This window comes from Anser cygnoides, chromosome 26, assembly GCF_040182565.1.
Source record: "Anser cygnoides isolate HZ-2024a breed goose chromosome 26, Taihu_goose_T2T_genome, whole genome shotgun sequence".
Classification (NCBI taxonomy): domain Eukaryota; kingdom Metazoa; phylum Chordata; class Aves; order Anseriformes; family Anatidae; genus Anser; species Anser cygnoides.
The window spans coordinates 6,029,794-6,054,936 of NC_089898.1; the positions used below are offsets into that span (position 1 = coordinate 6,029,794).

At 44.8% G+C, this 25,143-nt stretch overlaps 1 protein-coding gene across 2 annotated transcripts in view; it reads left to right on the forward strand.

Moving 5' to 3' along the window:
- The first annotated feature begins 4,491 nt into the window (after positions 1-4,491).
- The window catches only part of LOC106047651 (tetraspanin-15-like), a 56,530-nt gene continuing 35,878 nt past the window's right edge, over positions 4,492-25,143 (forward strand). Inside the window, exons 1-2 of one of the 2 annotated variants that reach the window (XM_013199237.3) lie at positions 4,492-4,747; positions 12,703-12,888. In XM_013199237.3, coding sequence (XP_013054691.1) covers positions 4,661-4,747; positions 12,703-12,888 — 273 coding nt within the window. In that variant the 5' untranslated portion in view covers positions 4,492-4,660. The remainder of the gene's footprint in view (positions 4,748-12,702; positions 12,889-25,143) is intronic. The other variant, XM_048055061.2, reaches the window with a different exon arrangement.

The following is a 25,143-nucleotide window of genomic DNA, read 5'->3' on the forward strand; positions in this document are numbered from 1 at the left end:
ACAAATCAGAAAATTGCACATTAATGCTTCAGTTTTATTCCTGCTCTTTATCATACAACATTGCTTGCTTATTATCTTAACCCCTCAGAGCTATTTCTCTTCCCCCCCACGGTTCACTTTATTCTTTATAGCTGCTGCACTCATGATTGTACTGAGCCAGCTGTGCCATGGTTTGCAGAGGCAAAATGTTTCCACTTTAATCACTGCCTGCCTGGGAAAATACAGGTTAAGTCATCACTTCAGTAATACTATTGCACCATGGAAGGTCTTTTCATTTGTTGATGTGTTTATTAAACAGGTTGGTGCTTTCATCTGCTGCAGGAGGGTGTAGTGAAGCCAAGGCAACAGTTCAGGATGGGGACGGGCAGTGTATAATTTGGGAGCTTGTGGTTAAATGTAGCCTAGGTTTGAAGAATGCAACACACAGGGTTTCATTTAGGAACATGCAGCTTGGTTTATTCATTGCCCAATTAAAAAAAAAAAATACACCTGCATGTGACTCAAGAGCATGGGGTCAAATAAAGCATTAGCCAAATGCCACTGTTTTAGAAATCCCACATCAAAGTTTGCAAATGGGGTTAAGATCAGCACAAATATTAGTGAATAAAATCACAGGGACAAGTGAAAGTTGCTTTCTGCAGCTCTGGGATGACAGGGAGCAAAATCAAACTCTGAATCAGCAAATGGGGTCTTAGTAGGGTTTGGCAGCTGGGAAAAGAGGAGGTAGCTTGCAGTTTAAGCCCGTTATGCTGTTTGGCTTCAAACATTCTCCCTTGCAGGATGAATCTCTAAATGCTGTAGGGCATCCAACAACTTTTTTTCCTGCCTCTTGCTCCTTTTTGCAAAGCCCTTCACTATGGATAACTTGCCCACGATTTGTCCCTTCCTTTGGAGCTTGTAGCAAAACTTTCCTTCACCCATGTTTTAGACAAGATGAAAACCCATCTGTGAAGCAGCAATGCTGTGCGGAGGGTGCTGGGAGCCTTCCCATCCTTCCAGGCAGCAGCTGAAGAGAGGTGCTGGGAGTAACAGTAATTCAAAACCCATTCCCTGTTTTTGACACTTCTTTTTTTTTTTTTTTGATAATTTGGTTGCAATTTGTCTTCAATTAGGTGGCATCGTGAGATGTGAAATAGCTGCGAGTGCATCCACACAGTCAGCAAGGGGATCAATGCTCTGCATCATTTGTTTTGTGCTTCTTCCTCGCAGTTCAGTGTGTCTGGCTTGCAAAAGAAGTGCAAGTAAGAGCAGTAGCAGCACCACTTTTCATGCACTTAAATGTTAATCTGGTTGGGAGGAACCATAATTTAGGTGTTGTTGTGGCTGTCTGAAGAAGGATTGAGAGAGACTGTGATAGCTGCTGCTTCCCCAGCTCAGACAGAGCAGGACGGATCCCATCACTGCACCAGGCCTGTGTGCAAAGATCTGACCTTGCCTGGGCTGAAGTGCTAAACTTTAAATTAGCACTTTCCAGCTCTAACTTGGCTGTAGGGAATTGCAATAGGATCCTGTGAAAATACTCACTAATTAATTTATTCAACAGGTGCAATTAAGGCAGTGAACCCAGTCATGGAATCAGCAAATGCTGACTGCTTGCTTCCTTCCCACCTCTAGTGGTAAGCCAGCTGTTCCCATACCACTTAAATATTGGGGCTACTAAGGAGGATTTTGGCTGACCCTATCCCATGTGCAGCTAACAAAACCCAAGAGCTGCAGCTGCAAGCAGTGCACAGCACCTCTGCTTCCATCTGGCAGCTCAGTAAAATCATTGCAGAGCTCCAAAAGGCCATGGATCTAATTTTTGACCCCCAGACCCGTAACAAAAGATCCCAAAGACCCTTTTCTCCAGTTCTGTCTGCTTGCACGGGGCTTACCTTGCACCTCGCAGAGCCACAAGCAGCCAGGTCAAACAGGTCCTCTCTTTGCCCCAAGAGCACCAAAAATCCTGCATAAGGACCTCTCTGTACTTCTGGGCTGAAGCTGGGGGAAAAACTTATGGTAAAGGTAAAGCTGGCAATGTTGGAGGAGGCAGCCACATACCTAGGCTTGTCAAACTCATCATGCCAATGATTTGTGATTTAATATGGTAGGGAACCCCACTCAAGGGAAGAAGCAGCATCTTTATTGAAGTTCCTTGTTATGCCACCTGCGATACCACAAGATGGTCCCTCAGAAGGCTGAGCACATTTTCCTGCAGACTTAGTTTTGGCTTTGCAGAACTATTAGTGGAAACTTTTTGCCTGTAAAGCCTGGGGTGATATGTGGGGTGGATGGGAAATCCCCATCCCTGGGTGTTGGAGGGGGACAGGGCTCTGTTGGTGGAAAATCTCCCCCCAGTAGCAGCATTGCCTCCTCAAATGACTGCAAAACCCCAAATTTTGACTGCTGGTTGACATCCAGCAGTTTCTACAGTCCTTGCTGGTCCTGAGCGTTAAATGCCAGCTGAGGCATTTCTTCCTGCAGTTAATGATTGCCTGGGCTTGATTCTACCAGGAATGGTGCCGCGTTAATGATTAAAAGCCATTAAAAGCTAGCTTGTTCCACATGTGTGAAGCCTCTCTGGGTCCTTCACCTGGTTCCAGCAGCATGTGTTAGTGTTGTCCCAAAACGGGGTTCTTCACCAGTGTGCAAAGAGCCAGTCAACACACAGAGCTGAGATATTTATTTCATGTCTGTGCAAAGATGGGTGTTAGTAGTAATTTCACAAAGCTAGCACACTGATTGTCCCAATCACGGTTTTTTATGCCTATTTCCTTATTATCAGTTAATTATTACAATTCGTGAATAGAAGTTAGTTCCTATATTTATAATTAACATTTTAACATTAAATGTTATGTATGGTAACATTTTAATCTACTATGCATGTGCTATAAGGGGTGGTCTTAAGTGAGGAGTAATTTTTTTATGAGGAGGGGACTTCCTCTTCAGGAGGTGTGGTTTTCACATAATGAGCTGAGTTCATCTTAGGGATGCAGTCTAGCTAACTTGGGTATCTTTATATCATATAGCCAAGTGTGGATTCCTGGTGTCTAGTCCTAAGTCTGTCTGTCTTTTGTTGTTTGTTTGTTTGTTTTGTGCAAGATCTTACTGTCCTTTCTTGGTGACTCACCCTGTGATCTTATTTTATTTGTTAGTCTTTCATCACCAGTATCTCCAGAGGGGAAAAATATTCAGGAATAAAACTCAGTGACCCCAAGTTGCTTTCTCTATTGATGGGCTGCTTTCCTGTCCCCTTTCGCTGCTCCCTCTGTACCCTGAGAACATCACACATAAGGGACCTTAAATAAAGTTTCAAGTCTTGCATAAATGTGGACTTAAGAATTATTCAACTCAATGTTAAGCTTTCTAGAAGCTCTGCCTGCATCTCCATTGTGTCCAGCACAGCTTGTGCATTATCTATCCATTATGGTAATGTTAGTAATAAATAAATGGATGATTTAAGGTTGGTTTATATCTCCTCATCTCTGAGTGCTCTATAGATGCAAGTGGCAAAGCATCTGTGTGCATTTGTGCAGCCAGAAGAGTGCTTGTTCCTTATTGTCTATATTTTACAGAAAATAAAGCATGGTATAAATTTTATTCAGTTGAAGGAAAAAAACAATTAAATTTAAAGATCTCTGTCCATCTGGTAAAGGGTGTTCAGCTTGCTAGGGAAAATGCTATGCAAGGAGTGTGGAGAGGGTCTTGACACTGCTTTTGCAGGTGTGCAAATGATTTTGTTTTTTCAAGGAGAAAAAAAAATATCATTTCTGAGGCACATGAGAGTTCCCCAGAGCGCAAGGTCTGAGTAACAGTGAAAATCAGCGCTGTATAAGGAAATCTCTCCTTTCTGGAGTGCATCAGACAGAAAATTCTCCATAAACATTGTTATATAGAAGTAATCAGAGAGTTTTATCACTTTTCCCATCCATGCTGCACAAACCTGATTTTTAGAAAAGAGTTATATGGCATAATTTGCCATTTGTGGAATATAGGTGGTTATTTACCTGGCTGATGGTGGTTATTTACCTGGCCTGGGAAATGATGCTGGGAATAAGTCTGCAATGTGCTTGCAGCATTCTGGCCTGATTTATTGTACCAGAGGTTTCAGGTTTGCCTGTGATTCAGTGGGGATGAGAGTCACCCTGAAACTACTCGTAAAACCTAGGATAAAGCCAAATTTTGTCATGAATTGTTCTCTTAAATGTCACTCTTAATTAAGTGCATCTCCCGAAATGTCTCCTGCTCAGCCTTTCACTGGGTATTGGGGTTTCTCACTGCAGGATTGCATTGGGCTCTTCCAGCACTCCGGGAAGGACAGGAAGCCCTGATTGCAACACATTTGCTGTAAATTAATTTCCACAGACCTACTCAGACACCGATTTTTGGAGCACGTTTTGCAGCAAACCTGCTCGAGCAGAGGTTTGCCGTCGATCTCGGAGAGAAAGCCACGCAGCAAAGGCAGGAAGGGGTTAACGCCCGCTGCTCGTGCTCCTGCCTTCCCTCTTTCACGCTGGGTTCCTGCCAGGCGGAAGCAGTTCAAGTCGGAGGCTGGCTGCCCCCGGAGCGGTGCGGTGCGGTGCGGTGCGGGTCGGCGCTCCCCGGGCGGCGGCGGAGGGCAGCCGGGGCCGGCAGGGGCTGGCAGGCAGCGGGCAACCCCCCCCCGGCCGGAGCTGCAGGGATGGCACAAGCTTCCGAGTGCCGAAACTCCCTCCTCTATTACTACAGCGTCAAATTTGCTCTGTCCACCTATGCTACCGTCTTTTCGGTAGGTGCTCGGGTTTGCTTTGCTGTCCTTCCTGGCATCGGCCCCACGGTGCCACCCCAGTGGGTTCGATTTAACTTTCCAGTGTCAAAATTGCCTCTCTCAAGGCATCAAACCCCTGTGGTAAAATCTGGTGCCATGCGTGTTGTAAAGGCCCTTGTGCTTTGAACTAGCAGGGTCTAAAAAGGACAATACTGGGTGAAACTGCAGGTTTTGATGGATTTAAGACCATCGTCCTCAGACTGTCCATCCCCAGAGCTGCTCCTGCAAATCCCCTATAGCAGCAAGCTGAGTTTCAAGACACATGGATCACAAACATGGAAATTTAATGGAAATTTAACATTTTTATGGTGCAAGAAGTTATTGGACAGCAGCATTGCCCATTTCAGCTGTTACCTTTATGTGGTTTGATAGGGATGAGGCTGAAGCTGAGCATAGAAGTAGCCAGCAATGGCCATTAGCATGGATGTGGCAGTTGTGGGTATTTGGCCAGGCTATTCATTTTTAGAGGAAAAAAAGAAGCTTGTTTTTAAGCAATTTGGACTCAGATATGATCAGGGTGAAGCCTCCCTGGCACCTGGGAGGGTGCAAGCACATGTCAGGGCCAGGGAAGCTGGCAGGAAATTCCTCTTCCATTAGGGACAGTGCATCCACAGTTAACAGATTGGATGTGAACTTAGCACCTTCCCTGGGTTAATCTTGCATAATGCAGTCCATAATATTTACAGATATTTCCTCCTGACGTCTAATTAATCATATTTGCCCCATGCACTGCTGCAGGCTGGGTGTGTATAGTGGTATGCATATCTAATTGGTGCAATTGATTGCACAAATATCTGTGGTGTTCCCAGGCAGGCTGAACAGAAAACAGGGTTGCAAGCAAAGTTTGAAAATGTTTTTTTCCCCATTTTATTTTTTTTGTTTTATTTTATTTCATTTCATTTTATTTTATTTCGTTTTATTATTATCAGTGAGCTTCTTGGAGAGCAACACTCATCCTTGCTAGCTGGGGATGGTGAAGTGTGTCATCTCACCACACCAAAACAAACTTGTGTCTGCCTCAGAGCATGAATGAGAACAAGAAAAAAAAAAAGGCTTTTCTTTTGCAGAATATCTCCTCAGATTCCTGTGGCATTTGGGGCAGGAAGGCTCCTGATGGGAAAAGAGATGTCAAGTATCTATTGAGGGCATCCAGAACCCCTGTGGGACTCCTGCTGCACCCAGTGAGAGCCAGAAACCTGGAATTTATAAAGCTTTTGTGCCTCTGGCTTGAGTGAAGCTGCCTGGAGTTTTTTTAAGGGATAGTGCAATATTTTTGCTTGCAAAATTAATCTCTGGGAAAACCTGTTACCTTGGTTTTGTTTTCTCTAAAACTCTGAGTTTTGCTCAGTTTGTGGTTTCCTAAAAATGCCTTTAAGCAGCATGGGGATGAGGGAAGAGGTGCAATTTTTTTTTTCTTCCAGTCCGTTTGAACCTAGGTCTTGGCTGCACTTTGCAAATGCAGATTAATGAGGGGATGCATGAGCACAGTCATGATGCCAGACGCTGATGGATTGCTGAGCGCATTGTGGGACAGGGGCATTTTGCAGAGCTCAGGATGGAGGAGCACACTGCTGTGTGCTCATCCATGAGCAAGCAGAAACTCCATAATTCCCCGGAGACTGGCAAAAAAGGCTATTTTGTTTGGCTCTGACCCAGCCTGGCTTCAACCTAGGGGGATTTATTTGCTCATTATTGGTCCTGTGGTGGTCCTTGTACATGTATGTTGAACACTGAGTCCATATGGATTGCATGGCTCTGGCATCCTTTTCACTCCCCTGACCTACTTCTGGCCTCATTTGCACATGTCATCTTTGCATTAATTCATTTGCTCTCCTGGACTGTTCAGTCTCACTAACCAGATGTGACTGGAGCCAGGCTTCACTGCGGCCGTATGCATTTGATAATAATTATTGTACAGAAACTTCTTGCTTGCACTGAGTGAAGGCCTTGAAAATGTAACCCCCATGGGGGAAAAAACAAACAAACAAAAAAAACAGTGGAAAAGATGTGATTCACTGGGAAGGATTGAAGAGGTTTGGGGTGAGATGCATCACAGCTTCCTAGAATTGGGTGTCCCAGCCTGCAGCAAATTGGTTGAATAGAGAGAATAACACCACTGGATCCTTTCCAGCACTTTCCTGTAATGAAAGCAAATATTTATAGGTGGGAAAAACAGTAAAGAAGTGTGGGATAACTCTGAGAGTGGTTCTAAACCACACATGGAGCAAATTGCCTAGAGGTTTGAGCATCACAGGTTGGACCAGCAGCTTATTGCTGCTTACCACAAATCACAGCTGGCGTCACTGTAGCCCATTACATTTTCTCTCTTGAAGGTCTCATCATCTCCCAAACTCCTGGAGATCTGGTCTGTGCCCCAAGAAAAGGAGAAAAAACAACAACAACAAAAAATCTGCTATCCTGCAGATAGCTATGACTTTTATTTTTTGTGCAGTGCCTCTGCTGTGCATTGGATGTTCATGTTTACAGGGCAAGAAACAGAAGGTGTGTGACAGCCAGCATGTCACAGCTCTCCTTGATGGTTTTATCCAGGCAAATTTAATACAATTTATCATCCTTTTTGCTTGTCAGAGCAGCTCAGTTTGTGACCTCACTTAGCAAAGGAAAATTGCTTGGTGCCACAGGCTTGTTTTCAAACTCATTTGTCCCCTAAACTGAGATTGCTGGAATAATCCAACAGCACAGGAAAGTTTGCATTTAACATTTCCATTTTAGTAAAATATTCTGTTTCATGAGTAACTTTCCCACGTTTTGCAAGGAAAATGTTGTCAAGGTTTCAGCTGAGCATAAATTGATTTTTGTTTAATAAATGCTTTTTTCATATTATTACTTTTTCCGTACATTTAAAAACTGCTATTTTAATTGGCCATCATAAAAGCATATTTTTTACAATCCCACGTACTATCAGCAGTTAGGCATTATATGATGTAGTTAACCGCAGTATTATTAATCCCATGATTCTATCCTTTAATGATTAAAAGTACTCAGTACTTTCTTTATCATGTTTTCTCACCTTTACATTATGGCAAAACATTTTGACTTTTCAAAGAGGAAAAGTGCCATGTCTGCTAATTTGAAGGCTGACAGGTCTTCAAAAACTGGAAAATTTGATTTTATTGTGAGCCAGGTATATGAAGAACAAGATTTGGAGTTTTACGTCAAGTTTTGCACCTCTGGTCAGCTGGATGGAGAGCGAAGTGATGCCCTGTTCCCTCTTCTCCTCTATGGACCAGTGCTCTGACTCACATAATCTGTCCGCCTGGGTCTGCGTGGGCTTGAAGCCACCATTGTCATGACTTTTCGTGTTCCCGAATAAGGAGAAATTACTGCCTGGCATTAGCATTGACTCATCAAATTAATGCTGCCTGCCCTGGAATGAGCCATGTCTGCTGCTTGGCCCTTGGCAGGCTTTGAGGTTGCGCTGCTTTGGCCATGTTTACGACCCCTGGGATTTGCGGGACCTGTTTGCTCTGCCTGTGGCTGAGAGTGGCTCCCATTACTCAGGTCTTTCGACTCTTGGAAAAGGAGAATGTGGCACCTCTTAGGTAGTAATGGGATTTTTAGGAGAGGGTAGGACCATGTGTGTCTCTGGTTAGCGTTGGTTAGCTGCCTCTTTGCAAAAGCCAAGTCATAGAAGGATGTGGAAGCAACACCAAGAATCAGAGAATCCATGGCTCAGAGACAGCTTTGCAAAATCCCTGTACCACCTGTGGGTTAGCTGCAAGGTCATGCCTCCCATTTGGCACTCCTGAGCACTGCCAGCATCATCAGAGCTGTGTTTTACCTTGTCTGTGCATTAATGTCCTTTCGTTCCATTTCTTGGCGTTAGTGACCTCCAAGGGCTCTAAATGACCCCTCAATCAGTGAGATTTTCACCAAACTCCCCTTAGCTTTGCTCCCTCTCAGGACCCCACAGCCCTCAGCTCATTTCTTTGCTATTAGTTGGAACACTGTCTTTCCCTGCAGTGATGGTTTGATCGTATGGTTAGTATACAGAAATGGGATAATCATCCTATCATTACAGAGCAAGTGCAGATTTGCTTTTTCTCTTGGATGCATTGCAGAGCACTTGTAATTACCAGCTGCTGACTATCCTGGTGTTTGCGCTGCATTAAGGTGATCATTGGGCAGTTGATAATATAACTACGGAGGATTTACCGGCAGGCTTCATTATGTGTCTTATCACGCCACAGAGTGTGGGTTGTAGTCAGTGGTAGTGACACTAGAAATCAAAAACATCTGCTTTGACTGAATTTGTATGGCAATAACATCCCCTCTCCCATTCCACCCACCCCTCCAGACAAGCCCAGTGAGATTTCCTTTGCAATCTCCCTTTGGTGGGAGACATACCGATTCATCCATTCCCTTCTGTGGGGTATGTGTTGCTCTGTGAGGTCCTTTCTTGTGCTTGAAGGTGCTTTGAGTGGCAGCAATTCACTTTTTTTAATTTGAGGGTGCTTTTTAGCAGGCAGGATGTGGAGATGGGCTGGGGTCCAGCCTACAGTGATAACCCTAAGCCAAGCAGTCTGCGAAGTGCTGAGTGACTTCTTAAAGTAGGAGTTGAGCAGAGAAAGCTAAAAAAATCAAGCAGATCAAGACAGTATTTGCCAACTTTGCTTCTTCCAATTTGCTTGTTAGTCCTGGGGAAGGGAAGAGGTGTGCACAGCACTGTCCGGGCGCTCAGAGCAGGGTCTGGGGCTGCAGTGATGCTGGGAGGAAGGACCAGCACAGCCTCCTGCATGCCACATGCTCTAAATGTTTTGAGAATCATTTCAGCCCAGGAAAAGCTATTTTTAAGCACTGCATCCTGAAAACCCTCCTTGGTTTTGCTTGGTAGCAGCTAAAGACCAGCCTGTGCAAGATGTTTCATCAGCCTGAGTCTCCAGCCCTCAGGCTCACTTCCAGCTTTCCTTCATGCACTTTCCAAAATCTCTTCCTTCATTCACATCACATATCATTAATTAAAATGGAGAAAGTGTTTCTGATTGGCACGCAGGAGGGACATTGGGGATTATTAGCAGGCAATGCATGATGTGTGTTAATATCTACCCCCTACCTTCAAATCCAAGTGTATTTGCTGGGTCGCAGTGTAAGAGAGAAACATTAAATCAAGCCTAATCCCAACACACTGAGTTGATGCTTAAAATAGAGGATAAAGGTAAAAGTGTGATTAAAAGTCAGTTGTCAGAAATAGGCCTGTGTGTTTAGTTTAAAATCACTAACAGTTTGTAAAATATCACAGGTCTAAGCTTTATTTTTTGAGAGATTTCAGTTCCTCTATAGAAGAGATGTAGCTTGGAAGTAGATAGTGGTGGATGGACATAAACTAGCTACAGTAACTCTCCACAAATAGTGTCCTACCAGAGTAGAAAAGAAAATAAATCATCTCCCCAAAAGAGCATAGATTGTGTGAGAAAATTAAGGATTGAATTGTCAGTGCAAATTAGCAGGAAAGCTTTGAGCAAACTCATTAGGAGCAATGTAGCCCCTTAGAAAGGTGAAAGCAATGGAAAAGGAACAAGAAAAGGAGTTTTTCTCCTCTTTGGCAGTACAGCATTTTGAACATGGGCACCTACAGCCAGCATCTTTCCTGAAGGAGTTTTCCACTGATATTTGGTGTGGAGAGAGCTGCAAAAAGCAGCATGAAAATCACTCAGGATGCTCCTCACTTTCCTCACTGAACTTTCTAGATGTCGACTCAGTACCAGCCATTTGACAAATGGCGCCCAACAGCACCAAGCACTTGGAGTCACCTTGCTGGCTTTGATCTGCAGGAGCTGAAGGGATGAAAACAGGCCTTTTTGGAGACCTGTTTTATCCCAGCACCACTGGGCTCTTTTTTCACTTATGGCTGTTCCACTGAAGGGGGGGAGGAGGGAGGAAGTTTGTACAGTCCATTGCTACTCTTTATGATGTCTGAGATCTAGTGGCTCTCTATGAGTTTCAGAGCAATTTGGTGCTCAAGCCAGGTGCTGTAGTGGAATGAGTAGTTTTGGGGATCATGACATGTAAGGGTGGAAGCTGGGGAGGACAGTCTGGATGGGCAGTGTTAATGTCTGCCACCCTCTTGACAGCATGGGGTCTATGAAACCTAGGGCAAGAGCCAGCCCAAGCACCCAAACATATACAAGCAGGAAGGGGAGGGGAAAAGCCTAGTAAAATGAAGGTCAAAGTTCTTCAGCTAGGTGTATAATGCTGCAATTATACATCCATTTTGGAGGCAGGAGAAGAACAGCCTCTCCTCGAGTGCTCTTGAAGAGCAAAGGAGATGCGCTGTGTGCTGACAGCACCATTTGGGATTGGGTTTTAAATGCACTGGAGCTGGGAGTATTTTGCTTGGCTCGCATAGAATCATAGAATGTCCTGAGCTGACAAATACCTACAAGTATCATCAACTCCAAGTCCTGGCTCCACAGAGGAGCACACAAAATTCAACTGTATTTGTACGACCATTGTCCAAACACTTCTTGAACTCCAGCAGGAGTGACCACTTACCTGTTTCAGTGCCCGACCACCCTCCCGGTGAAGAACCTTTTCCTAATATCCAGCCTGAACCTCCCCTGCCACAGCTCCATGCCATTCCCTTGGGTCCCATCGCTGTCACCAGAGAGCGGGGAGCAGCGCCTGCCCCCCGCCTCGCTCCCCTTGAGAGGAAGCTGCAGGCCACCATGAGGCCTCCCCTCTGTCTCCTCTTCTCTGGGCTGAACAAATCAAGTGACCTCAGCCACTCCTCCTACATCTTCTCCGCTAGACTTTTCACCATTTTTTTGCATGCTGCTTGACGTGAGGCTTCACCAGCGCAGAGCAGAGTGGGACAGCCACTTCCTTGAGCAGCTGGCAGTGCTGTGCCTAAAGCAGCCCAGGGTATGGTCAGTGCATTTGGCTGCCAGGGCACACTGCTGGCTCGTGTTCAACTTGCCATCAAACAGAACCCCCAGATCCCTCTCCGGGGGGCTGCTCTCCAGCCTCCCGTCCCCCAGTCTGTATGCATAGCCAGGGTTGCCCCGTCCCAGGTGCAGAATCCAGCACTTGCTCTTGTTAAACTTCCTGTGGTTGGTGATTGCCCAGCCCTCCAATTTGTCAAGATCTCTCTGCAAGGCCTCTCTGCCCTCAAGGGAGTCAGCAGCTTCTCCTAATTTAGTATCAGCTGCAAGCTTACTTAGCATGCATTCCAGTCCTGCATCCAGATCATGTATAAAACACTGAAGAAAACTGGCCCCAAAATGGAGCCCTGGGGAACTCCATTAGTCCCCATTAGACACCAGCCCAATGTAACCCAGTTTACCCTTTGAGCCCAGCCTGTCAGCCAGTTGTTCACCCTTTGTAGCATGTATTTTTCTAGCTGTATGCTGGACGTTTTGTCCAGAAGGATACTGTGAGAAACAGCATCAAGAGCTTTGCTGACTTCCAAAAATTTCACATTTACAGGTTTCCCTTGGTCAGCTACGTGGGTAACGTTGTTGTAAAAAGAAATTTGGTTAGTTAAACAGGACTTTCCTTGTAAGCCCATGTTGGCTGTGACAAATGACTGTGTTGTCTTTCAGGTGGTTTTCAGTAGCTTCCAGAATACTCTTCTCCATAATTTTGCCAGGCACTGATATGAGCTGACAGGCCTGTAATTACCAGGGCCTTCTTTCTTAGCCTTCTTGGAAACTGGGACAACATTTGCAAGCTTCCAGTCAACTGGGATCACTCCAGATTCCCAAGGCCATTGAAAAATAACTGAGAGGGATCTCAGCCAGCTCTTCTTGATGAATCCCATCAGACTAATGTGCATCTAGCTGGAGCAGCAAATCCTGCACAAGTTGTCCCTGGGGCCTCTTCCACCTTGACCTTTCCCTCAAAGCCTCTGCTTTTTCCCATTTGCACCTGATGCCCATCTCATACTTCCCTTCCAGATCCTTGGCCTCATGATCCTTTGCATTGGGATTTATGCTGAAGTGGAGAGGCAGAAGCACAAAACCTTAGAAGGAATCTTCCTCGCTCCAGCCATTGTCCTGCTTCTGCTGGGCTTCACCATGTTCTGTGTCTCCTTCGTCGGCATGGTGGGGAGCCTCAGGGACAACCGGACACTGCTAAAGACGGTAAGGCTGGTGCCACTGCCGGGCTTTCTGGATGATTTCGTGGAGGAAAATTAATGTATCCTAATGAGTCACCACCATCACTTACTGGAAGTGTGTGCCCCTTACTGGCTTTAGGTGCTGCTTGATGTTTTTAGCTCAGCTGTGGAGCCAGTGGAGGAGTAACAGGGGGAGGATATATATAAATTGCAGAGCCGGCACCCTGTTATACTCAGATGAATGCTTCCCAGCATCTGCAGGAGGCATTGCTGCCTTCCACCTGGGGTGACAAGTGAATTATTTTAGGGCTTAGATCCTGTCTCTGGTGGAGGGAAGGCTCTGCTTAATTTTATTTTAGTTGCAATGATGCCAATAGAAAGTAACTTTGTTTCCTTTTCCATGGAACTATTAGTAGAGAGGAAAATGGCCTTTGAAGCCAAACTGAAAGAAATCCAGGACTCTGCTGCAAAACCGTTCACTCCTAACCTGTTTCCCAAGGGTTGTGTCAGAATTGCAGCATCCAACCACATGTTCTCCCCTATGCTCTTGGGGTGACACCTCTGCCTCCAGTGAGAAGCATGAGACTGAAGGGGTTTATAAACTGAATTATAGGGCATTGACGAAGCTCCTCCATCACGCTCGGCCAGGGCTGATATCCGGTGACAAGCTCAGTGCTAGCTCTGTTGGTTCTACAGCTGTGACTGACACTCCCTCAGTGACGAAGTTGCTTTCGGATCAATAATCTGTGCCAGTCCACAGAGCCTTCCTGCTGGCACATGCATGCCTTGCATGCTAATGGTTCACATAACACCTTCCTCTCCTACTAGTTTGAGTTGATTGGTTTATTAAAATCAAACACAGGGTAGTTAGCTAGCTCTCACTTCCACTGGCTTGAAATATTCCTTTAAAAATTGCTCAGCATTTCACACGCAGAGAATCACACAGAATCATCTAGGTTGGAAGAGACCTCCAAGATCACCTAGTCCAACCTCTGACCTAGCACTAACAAGTCCTCCACTAAACCATATCACTAAGGGCTACATCTAAACATCTTTTAAAGACCTCCAGGGATGGTGGCTCAACCACCTCCCTGGGCAGCCCATTCCAATGCCTAACAACCCTTTCAGTAAAGAAGTTTTTCCTAATACCCAACCTAAACCTCCCCTGACGCAACTTTAGCCCATTCCCCCTCATCCTATCACTGGGCACGTGGGAGAATAGACCAACCCCCACCTCGCTACAGCTTCCTTTAAGGTACCTGTAGAGTGCGATGAGGTCTCCCCTGAGCCTCCTCTTCTCCAGGCTGAACAATCCCAGCTCCCCCAGCCGCTCCTCATAAGACCTGTGCTCCAGACCCCTCACCAGCTTCGTTGCCCTTCTCTGGACTCACTTGGGCACCTCCATGTCCTTCTTGTAGTGAAGGGGTCAAAATTGAACACAGTACTCGAGGTGCGGCCTCACCAGAGCCGAGTACAGGGGGACAATCACTTCCCTAGCCCTGCTGGCCACACTGCTTCTTATACAGGCCAGGATGCTGTTGGCCTTCTTGGCCACCTGAGCACACTGCTGGCTCATATTCAGCTGACTATCAACCAATACTCCCAGGTCCTTCTCTGCCAGGCAGCTTTCTAACCACTCATCTCCCATCCTGTAGCGCTGCTTGGGGTGGTTGTGCCCCAGGTGCAGGACCCGGCACTTGGCCTTGTTGAACTTCATACAGTTGGCTTGCATTTTGAACTAACACAGATGAGAGCCCAGATCAGAAAGACAATATTATCTTTGCTCCTGCATTACTGGATGAAATTATTATTGCTTTCCAATACATTTTGTTCCATGCCATCTGTGATAGGTGGTTTTTTGCATTGCATTTAAGGTGACTAGGATCAAAACTGTGCTCTGTTGAGGTGTGATACCACCTGGTCCATTCAAGAGCTCAGAATAAGCTATCTCCTGACTGAGTGTTTGGAGAAGTCTCTAAATGAGAGGTCAGAGAAGTCCTGTCCAGGTGACACTTGTGGTATTTAAATAACCCTGATAGCTCGGTAAACAAGCAAACAAACAATTTCTCTATCAACTGACTTTTTTCTTTCTCTCTGGGTTCTGAGCTATCCCAGTGGGCATTTGCCTGGACTAAATTATATCTCTAGTATATTACCACCTTTTTGCTGTCCATAAAAGCAACTTGAAGAGCTCCATGTTTCTTCATGACATAAGCCCAGATGATATTTTTCTGCCAAAACTGAAGTTATGTCACCTGTGGAGAACTTTATATCTTTTTCCTCTGTCTGCCTGTAAAGCTATACAGTATTGTGTTCATTCTATCTAGGATTATTTCCAAAGAAGGATAATCACATCAAATTTTTCATAATATTTTCCTTTCTGTGCTAATACTTAGGATTCGTGGCTAATACTCTTTTTCTTTGGCTGGCTTTGGAAGTGGAAAATTGACACATCAGAGGGTAAGAAATCTCATCCTCATGGCAACCCAGGGCAACAGAAACGCAAGCTGATTAACTGCATTTCACAGGTTGTCAGTCAAATCAATTCTGTGATGGGCATAGCTGAGAAAAAGAAATAATCCTGCCTATTTGGATTGTTGGTTTTTTTCTTTTCTCCCTGTAGATATAACCAGCTTCACGCCCGCCATGTGGAATAAATAAAACAATACACGTGCAAGTCATCAAGCACAAAAACCCGTGCATCCCTTTTGGGTAGGTTACAAGAAAGGGGATGCTGGTCTCTTGTGTCAAAATACGTTGTGTTTTTATTTTTCAGAGGTACTCCGGGCTTCGTGGTCACTCACATTTGGCTGCAGATTGCCACAAATTCATTATCTATTTTCTAGCAGCAGATAAGGGAAGTGATATTTCTAATAATGGATCCAGCCTAATTTGCAGTCTTTGACAGTTTCCCCCATGGATATATTCATTTTTATGGGCATCAGCACAAAGAGGAGAACATGACAGCAGTCTTTCCGAGGTGAAGTGCACTTTATTCCAGTAGCCCAAAACAAGTCCCCAGGGAGACTGGGCTGCAATGGAAAGACCATTGCTGCCAGCGTGGTTTTATGGCACTGGATTACTTGATGCCTTTATGTGCTTTTACCTGCTCATAGTTACATTGGCTTGAACATCCGTACATGCCATTTTCCATGAAACCACACTAATAATGATGAGTAAAAAACTTCCCTGAACTTCAAATCAATAATAAAAATTGAATCGTCTCTTCATCTAAAAATACGTCTTGCTAACTTGGAAAGCAGACAGTAAATTCCTCCTATTTAGGAAAACAATATTTCAGTGCCCTACAAAAACCCATCAACTAGCACTTGACATTAATAACCAACTTTTACAAAGTATTGTAAGTGTAGGTGTGGGCGTGTGCATACTTGTTACATCCTCATTCATCCCAGTCATTTACTGCTATTAAAAGGATTATCGTTTTTCACAGCTTCATGGACAAAACTCTACCAATGTTTCTCTTGGGCAAAACAGTTATGAAAGCCACCAAACTTCTAACTCTGATTCTTGATGTATTATTCTAATATCCCCCCTGCAAGATTACTACAGCTGAAATTAGATTTTGGTATTAATCTTTTCTTATCTTATTCTCTCAAGACATTACCTGTAATTGCCATAAACATGCACACACCTCTTACCCGTGTGTAAGCCAGATTATCACTTCTTTAATTACTTCTCTAATATCCAGAGCACAGACTATTCAATAAAGCCTCCATCTGCTTGCAGTTCTCAGCTCAAGTATATTAGAAAAATTACAGGCAAGACCTAGGGATTTTAGCTGCTGATAGAAGTAATTGGTGTTACGAAGACCTGTACTTAATAGGTGGGCTAGGAGCTTCTGCTTGGGAATCAAGTTTTAAGTTGCTGTGTGCTCACCATTAAAATTTACAAGGCTTGAATAACTGTAAATTGTCTGATGAAGACAGCTTGCCACTGTTTTCAGGAAGTTCAGGGTGATTTAGCAAATGGATTGTAAAATAAGTATTTCTCTTACTCAATTAGATGGCTGAGGTGTGTGGGGGTGGGGGAGCTGGGTTGGTTTGGTTTAAGATCTGGAAACACTATGGAACAGGCAGCTCCATGCAGTTTTTGCACTTGATTACATCCAAATTGACTCTTCTTCATAGTGTTTTTAGAGTTCTTTTTGACAAAAAAGTGTATCATACTCAGCAACTCTTGCCTGGGTGCTTGGTTCCCACGTATTCATCCCATGTATGTTTCGCCTTCCAAAAAGTTACTAAACCCCTGAATTTGCAGAGGCAGTTTCTGTAGAGTTGCATTTGTTTTATGTAGAACAGGAAAGAGATGAGAGTCCAGGTCGGACAAGAAAACCAGCTTTGCTTTTTTTGTGTGTGTCCATTTGGTGAGCTTCTTGGGTTCCTCCCTTTCTGCCTTGGATTGGCCCAAATTCATCACATGGGGCAGAATTTGACCTTTGGTCTGTGAAAGCGAGAGATAGACCACTGCACCAACTCTTTTGGCCTTTTGGAAGTTGTATATATGTATATATACGTACATATATATATATATATATATATATATTTGGCTGTACTGCTGTTTCCAAAAGACAGTAATGCCAAGATGTGAAAAGCGAACTCTGGCAACCACCAGAAGCTTTGCCGTTCTTTTTATTTGCAATTCTTATGTTTTTTCTCTCAAGGTCAGGCCGTGACATGACTTCCCAAGCAGAGCTTGAAGTGTGCCTTTTCTACAGCTTCCGATTGCACATGTAAATAGAGAGACTAAATGCTAGAAAATGTCATATTTGTCAGGTTTGGAGAGGGGAGCGAATACGGCTGTGGGGAAACGGGTGGCAATCACAGAGCTATTGTGTGAATGGAGAAGTGTCCTTCTCCCAGCAAGACAAATTTCACCTTGAGGACAGTCAGATACTACAGTGATTTGAAGCTTTGCAGCCCTTGCCATTTCTGAATGAAAGCAATCAGAAGAACACGTGTGGAGGAGCACTTTGAGGTCTGAGCTGGTCCAAGCAGCTGGTTTTGTTCCCAATTGCATGGATAAAGGGGCAAAAATTACACAGAAAACCTATGTTACAGCAGAGCTGTGCAGAGCGTCCCTCTGCCCCATCACTAGCCCTAATTATTACCCAAGAGCAACAACTTAAAATCAGTTTTAAGCCAGGGGATTTAAAAAATACCAGTAAGCAGCACCTTTCACTTAGTTTTCTTCCATGTCTGGAAACATTGTGTGAAACTATTTACAGAACTAGTGTTTTCAGGTGCATTGCTTGCACTTAACCCACTCAGATACTTGATTCGGACTAATTCCTCTTTTTTTCAAGGTTCTGGAAAACGTCTTGGTTGAAAGCAGAGCATTTGCAAGGGGTATCCAGTTCACCCATTTACCATGGAATGCTCAACTCCAGGCCAGCAAAAAGAAACACTCCCTTGAATATCAGCAGTAAGGAGACAAACTCCTGAGGCACAGGGTTTGGAACAGGCATCATCCCTGTGTCACGCTAGCAATGGCTTAAAATGAAAGTCTCATCATGACAACCCACGTGTAGCAACATCCATGGCTTGAGGAGTTTGGTGAGAATTTGGGCTATTCTGGGTTTGCAAAGTTTGCAGCTGACGGCTGGAGGTAGTTTTTTTCTGCCCCTGCAAAATGAATGAAGGAGAAATAGGCAATTGAGGAGGCAGCATCCCAATCTGCAGAAACAAAATGGGGTATTTATGGGCAATATGGAAATTCCCTTACAGAAAAAAAAATAAAGCAACTTCCAAATGCAGTGGGGTTAGAGCAGCATCTCCTTTAGGCTGTTTTTCAGCTATTTCTGCCGTTTTGGGGAATGAACAAGGCGAAAGAGTTGCCTATTCTGCTCTAGACACAGCAAGAGACCCTACCACTTGTATTTTCCCATCGACTGCTGCTCCAAGCAGGGGAGATGTGGATTTAACAGAATCACAGAATGTTAGGGATTGGAAGGGACCTTGAAAGACCATCTAGTCCAATCCCCCTGCTGAAGCAGGAACACCTAGATCAGGTCACACAGGAACACATCCAGGCGGGTTTTGAATGTCTCCAGAGAAGACTCCACAACCCCCCTGGGCAGCCTGTTCCAGAGTTCTGTCACTCTTACTGTAAAAAAGTTTTGTCTCATATTTAAGTGGAACCTCCTATGTTCCAGCTTGCACCCATTGCCCCTTGTCCTATGACTGGATGTCACCCAGCAGAGCCTGGCTCCATCCTCCTGACACTCACCCTTTACAGATTAATAAACATGAATAAGGTCACCCCTCAGTCTCCTCCAAGCTAAAGAGACCCAGCTCCCTCAGCCTTTCCTCGTAAGGGAGATGCTCCACGCCCTTAATCATCCTCGTGGCTCTGTGCTGGGCTCTCTCAAGCAGTTCCCTGTCCTTCTTGAACTGAGGGGCTCACAACTGGACGCAATATTCTAGATATGGTCTCACCAGGGCAGAGTAGAGGGGGAGGAGAACTTCTCTTGACCTACTAATCACACTCTTCTGATACACCCCAGGATACCATCGGCCTTCTTGGGCACAAGGGCACAGTGCTGGCTCATGGTCATCCGGCTGTCCACCAGGACCCCCAGGTCCCTTTCCCCTATGCTGCTCTCCAGCAGGTCAGTCCCCAGCTTATACTGGTACCCTGAGTTGATCTTGCCCAGATGCAGGACTCTACTCTTGCCTCATTATATTTCATTAAATTTCTCCCCGCCCAACTCTGCAGCCTGTCTAGGTCTCACTGGATGGCAGCACAGCCTTCTGGCATGTCAGCCACTCTTCCCAGTTTAGTGTCATCAGCAAACTTGCTGACAGTGCACTCCATTCCCTCATTCAAGTTGATGACTATATCGAACAGTACTGGTCCCAGTGCTGACCCTTCAGGGACTCCACTAGATACAGGCCTCCAACTCGAATCCATCCCATTGACCACAACCCTCTGGCTTCTTTCCTTCAGGCAGTTCACAGTCCACCTCACTACCCAATCGTCCAGACCCCACTTCCTCAGTTTAGCTGTGAGGATGCTGTGGGAGACAGTGTCAAAGGCTTTACTGAAATTAAGATAGACACATCCACTGCTTTACCATCATCTATCCACCTGGTTATGTCTTCGTAAAAGGCTATCAGGTTGATTAAGCATGACTTCCCCTTGGTAAAGCCATATTGACTGCCCCTAATGACCCTCTTATCCTTGATATGACTAGAGACAGAGCCAAGGACAAGTTGTTCCATCACCTTACCAGGGATGGAGGTGAGGCTGACCAGTCTATAGTTACCCGGGTCCTCCTTCTTGCCCTTTTTGAAGACTGGAGTGACATTTGCTTTCCTCCAGTCCTCAGGCACCTCTCCTGATGCCCACGACTTACCAAAGATGATGGAGAGTGGCCTAGCAATGACTTCCGCCAGCTCCCTCAGCATCTGCGGGTGCATCCCATCAGGACCCATGGATTTATGGATGTCCAAATTGCTTAATTGGTCCTTAACCCAGTCCTCATCAACAGAGGCAAACTCCTCCTTTATCCTGACTTCCTCTGGGGCCACAGGGATACGGGGCTCCTCAGGACAGCCTCCAGCATTATAGACGGAGACAAAGAAAGCATTCGGTAACTCTGCCTTCTCTTTATCTTCTGTCACCAGGACACCCACCTCATTCATCAGGGGGCCTACATTGCCTCTAGTGTTAGTTTTATCTGCAATGTATTTGAAGAAGCCCTTTCTGTTGTCCTTGAGCCCTCTTGCAATGTTTAATTCTGAGGAGGCCTTAGCTTTCCTAGTTGCCTCCCTATATCCACTGACAACAGCCTTATATTCCTCCAAAGTGGCCAGCCCATCCTTCCATGATCTGTAGACTCTCCTCTTCCACTTGAGTTTGCCCAGCAGTTCCCTGTTTAACCATGCGGGTCTCCTGGCTCCCTTTCTTGACTTCCTACCTGTTGGGATGCTCTGATCTTGAGCTTGGAAGAAGCAGTCCTTGAATGCTAACCAACTATCTTGGGCTCCTTTACCTTCAAGTACCCTGTCCCATGGGATTTCCCCTAACAATTGTTTGAAAAGGCCAAAGTTGGCCCTACTGGGTCCAACAGGGTTGCGATTCTGCTCGGTATTCTGTTCCTGCCACATGAGATCCTGAACCCCACTATCTCATGGTCGCTGCAACCAGTGCTGCCCTCAACCTTCACAGCTTCAACCAGTCCCTCCTTGTTAGTGAGGACAGGATCCAGGGCACTTCTTCATCTTGGAGAAGTGATTTCAGCTTTTGATTTCAAAAGATGAAGGTTTTGGAGGTCAGGTGTACACGACATTCTCCAAACCACATGTGTTATAATTCAGGACATTATAACTAATAAACAAATGTGGTCACTGGGGTGGCAGTTCTTGGTGGACCTGCAGTGCCCACCGAGTGAAGAGGAAAACTTGATAAACAAAGTCTCCTGGTTACAGCATTGCATCAGAAATGCAACCATATTACTGCATCTGAACTCATCCAGGGTTGTCTGGATGAGTTATTACCTTGCTGGTGCAAGGGAGGTCACCAGGCATTTTTCCATTCACTTTTCTTTGCTTTCAAGGTAGGTGAAGGTTAATTGGAGGATGGTTTATGCAAAGCATCACTGCAAGCCCCCAATTGCTCTTTGCAGCCTGAGGGTCTCTCTTTGCTTGCTTGGGTCTGAGGCTTGCTGCCCTGTGGGGCTCAGCTCCTTGCATCAGCAGCAAAGGGTTTCCTCTGGATGTCAATATCAGCAGGTGTCAGCAGTACTGGTTTAAATCCCCAAAAAGCAAATTTCTGGTAATTAGCACACAAATAAGATCCTCTCGAGAAAGCAATGTAAGAAACTCTTTCCCACAGAGGTTTGCTTAGGGATATGCGTATATTTCTTTTTCTTGTTAAGCCCGCTGATTATATAGTTCTCTGATTAGAAGCTCTCTAAACAAAACCACCACTTTCTTGGTTTTTCTGCTTTGCTACACAGAGCGGTCAATAAATGAGCAAGCCTGATATTTGTGCAGCAGCAAGTGTTCAGGATTGCTAGGGGAGCTGAGCACTTCATTAGCTCTGGAGCAAACGCTTGGAGTGAAAGGAGCAGAGCCTGGATCTGCTGTGACAGGGCTTTGGGCCAGGCAGGTAGCGATGCTCCTCACAGGTAGCCTTTTGCACTCTGTGTTTGCCTAAGGAGCTCCTCTATGAACTGGACTAAGCATCTGCAGCCCTCTCATGCGTGGGACAGATCTACAATTGCTCAAACGTCAAAATCCCAGAAAAATACAGTCAGAAAAAGCTCTCTGCATCTAATTTGTTCTCCTTTAAATCTATTTTTTTCATATATAGTAATTATTATTTAATTTGACTGAGACAAAGTAGGAGCCCCAGAGCAGCAAGAGGAGCTTTCTGCAAGCAGTAGTAGCTGATCTCCTCCATTAAGGGTTAGTCACCTCTTGGCTGGGGCTTTTTAATCACTGCAACATGCTTTAAATGGGGATTCATTTGGCTCAGATTTGGCTCCAGGGGAGAAGAGGGAGCTGGAGCCCTGTAGGTGTTTGTCACATTATTTATTTGCACTTTCACATTGAATTTCTTGCTGTGACCCCATTCACTGTCTTTCTAGGAGCAGGTTGGGAAGGTTTTGCAAGCAACAAAAAACATACTTTATTCTTCCCAAGCTGAATATGCTAAGTATCACTGGCAAACTCCCAGCTGTTGCATTCCTTTATTTTGTGCTTGCTCTTTTTTTTTTCTTCCCCCCCCCCTTTTTTTTTTTTTTTTAAATCGCAGAACTACATTAGTCGTTACAGTAATAACAGCCATCCTTGCAGTGACTTAGTGGGGCTTCACACCTTCTGGAAAGCCCAGTAAATACTGATTTTATAAAGTCCTTCCAAAAATCCTTCAAGTGTGGATTATTTACAGACATGGACAACCAGGTGTTTGTGGTTCTGGTTTCTCAGAGGTGGAATTGCAGGGTCATTGCTCTCGGATGTTATCCACCTGCATTGCAGAACACCTCCTTTATCCAGAACATGTTAAAAACCTCTTTCACCAGATGGCAAAATCAATGTGGACCTTTCAGTGGAAGTATTGTTTGGAGTTGGCATGGCTAGATGCCAACAAGCACCTTCAGAGTTACTATCCTTTTCAGTATGATTTTTTTATGTATTATTTTTTAAATAATAGTTATAGCCTATGCTGTGTTTTCACTGCCTAAAGAGAACTGTCAGTGGTGCCCTAGCATCCTTCAAAGTTGATGCTACCCATTGTGTGATGATGACATGCTGGTGAGCATTGGATGAAGTCCAGGAGTTTTCTTTTTGCAAAGTCTGAGATGGTATTAATAGCATCCAAGTGGTTTGATCTGTATTAGGAGTTTGCAGTGCATTGCCTTTCTAGAGGATTGAGCTGATTGTGCCATAGAAATATTTTTTTCTGACTGGGGGGGAAAGCAACAGGTACATACATCTTTGGAAAGAGGTGAAATTTGGTTGCTCGGCCCTCAAACTCTGAAATAAGTTAGATTTGCAGAGAGCCATCAGTCATGGAACTGCATGGACAGGGCTGTAGGAAGCACTATCCACCCCTATTCATAAAAAAACTCCTGTGTTTTTTTTAGGGGAGGATGAATGTGTTGTAGCTCAAACCTGGTGCACTGCAGCATCTGTCTTGGTCTCAAGATAGGAGCAGAGAGTAGCAGGGCTATAGCTAAGGAAGGGTTAACAGCAATCTCATAGCAGCTGAAAGTCTATAAAAGCCTAAATGAGGGAAAAATTGTTTTCTGTCATGTGAGGGGAGCAGAAAGGGGCATAACTGGTATTCAGGAGGGCAGAGCTGGCATCTATGGGACTGGGTGGAGGCAGAGCTGTTGTGTGGAGGAAGGGGCTCGTGGGTAGTCCCAGACAATTATTTACAGGACTACCAGCCATTTTGGGAATAAAAACAGGTTTCTTGTTTATTTAGATCATGAAGTGTAAGGGAAATGTGTATTTTGACTCAAAGCTTGGCAAGTACTTGTGTGAAACCCAAGTAGGTGTAGTTATGAGTCTCAGCCTGGGAGGATGGGCAGGAGGGGTGTGTTGCGTGCTGCAGAAATAAAACACCGTGCTTAATAAAGAAGGTGCTCTGCAAAGTCTCATCGTCTCCTCATCTGGGCTTTATTGTTTTCATTTAATCTGTATAGGGAAGACATTTCTGAGAGATCTTTTGAGATTTTTTATTTCTTCAAAGCATATTTGAAAGCTCTCTTCCAATGTAGGAATAAACAATTGTTTGAGTTTTCAGAGGAAGGGCTGCATGCAATTACCTTTCGTGAAAAAAAAAATAAAGAGAGCCATTCTAGGTAGGAGAAAGCTTTAACACATCATTATGAAGTAATATCTCTTTAAAAGCTCTACATAAAATCGAATCTGTGATTAAACTAGCTGGATGTGGATTTCTGTGCTTATGTAAAATGGGGGATGCCTTCATGGCTGGTCTGGATGAAGGCAGAAGATATGGCAGGCTCTTGCAAAGGGCATGACTTAGAGGCCTCCCAGGCAGAGTGAAAGGTTTATTTTTTACATGCCTCTGCATTGTCCCTTCGCAAGCATGTCAGGTACGTTTCTCACAGCTACACTTTTGAGCTGTTCTCCTGTATCAAGGGAGGATGACCAATTCCTTCTCTGGATACTCAGGAATATGGCAAAACTTGAGGATTGCCTTAGTGCAAACTCCTATGCTTGCAAAACGTGGAAGAGAAGAGAAGGAAGAGAAATTAAAACTGCTTGGTTTTTTTTTTCATCTTGGTAATGGGTAGTCCAGATTTTCCATCCCTTGACAACCTCTTGTTGGTGTTAATAGGTCCAAAACCTTTTCTTGTATTGGCGTCAGTAGGCTGACTTAGCTCCTTTCCTTGAGAACAAGCCATAGAAATGTATAAAAATAAAATTTGGAGAGTTATTTGCATGAAGGCATAACGGACCTATCCCAATAGGGTTTTTAATGGTGCCTGTAGAAAGGATAAAATAATCTACAGAGTCTTGTATTAAATAAACATCACAGATTTCTCTTTTGCTTTTATGTCATTCTATGAGCTCTCTTCCATCCTTGCAGCTGCATCCTTTCCCCTGCTCATCCGTGGCAAAAAGAGCATCCTTCTACCATCCCAAATCCCAATAGGGTCACACTTGGGCTGAACACATGTGAGCCTCCCATGGCCATAAGTGTCTTGAGGGCACCTGTGCTCAGGGTCGAGCAGATCCATGCAAGGAGCCTGCAGCTCCCTCTGTGGCTGCAGGCTCCTTGC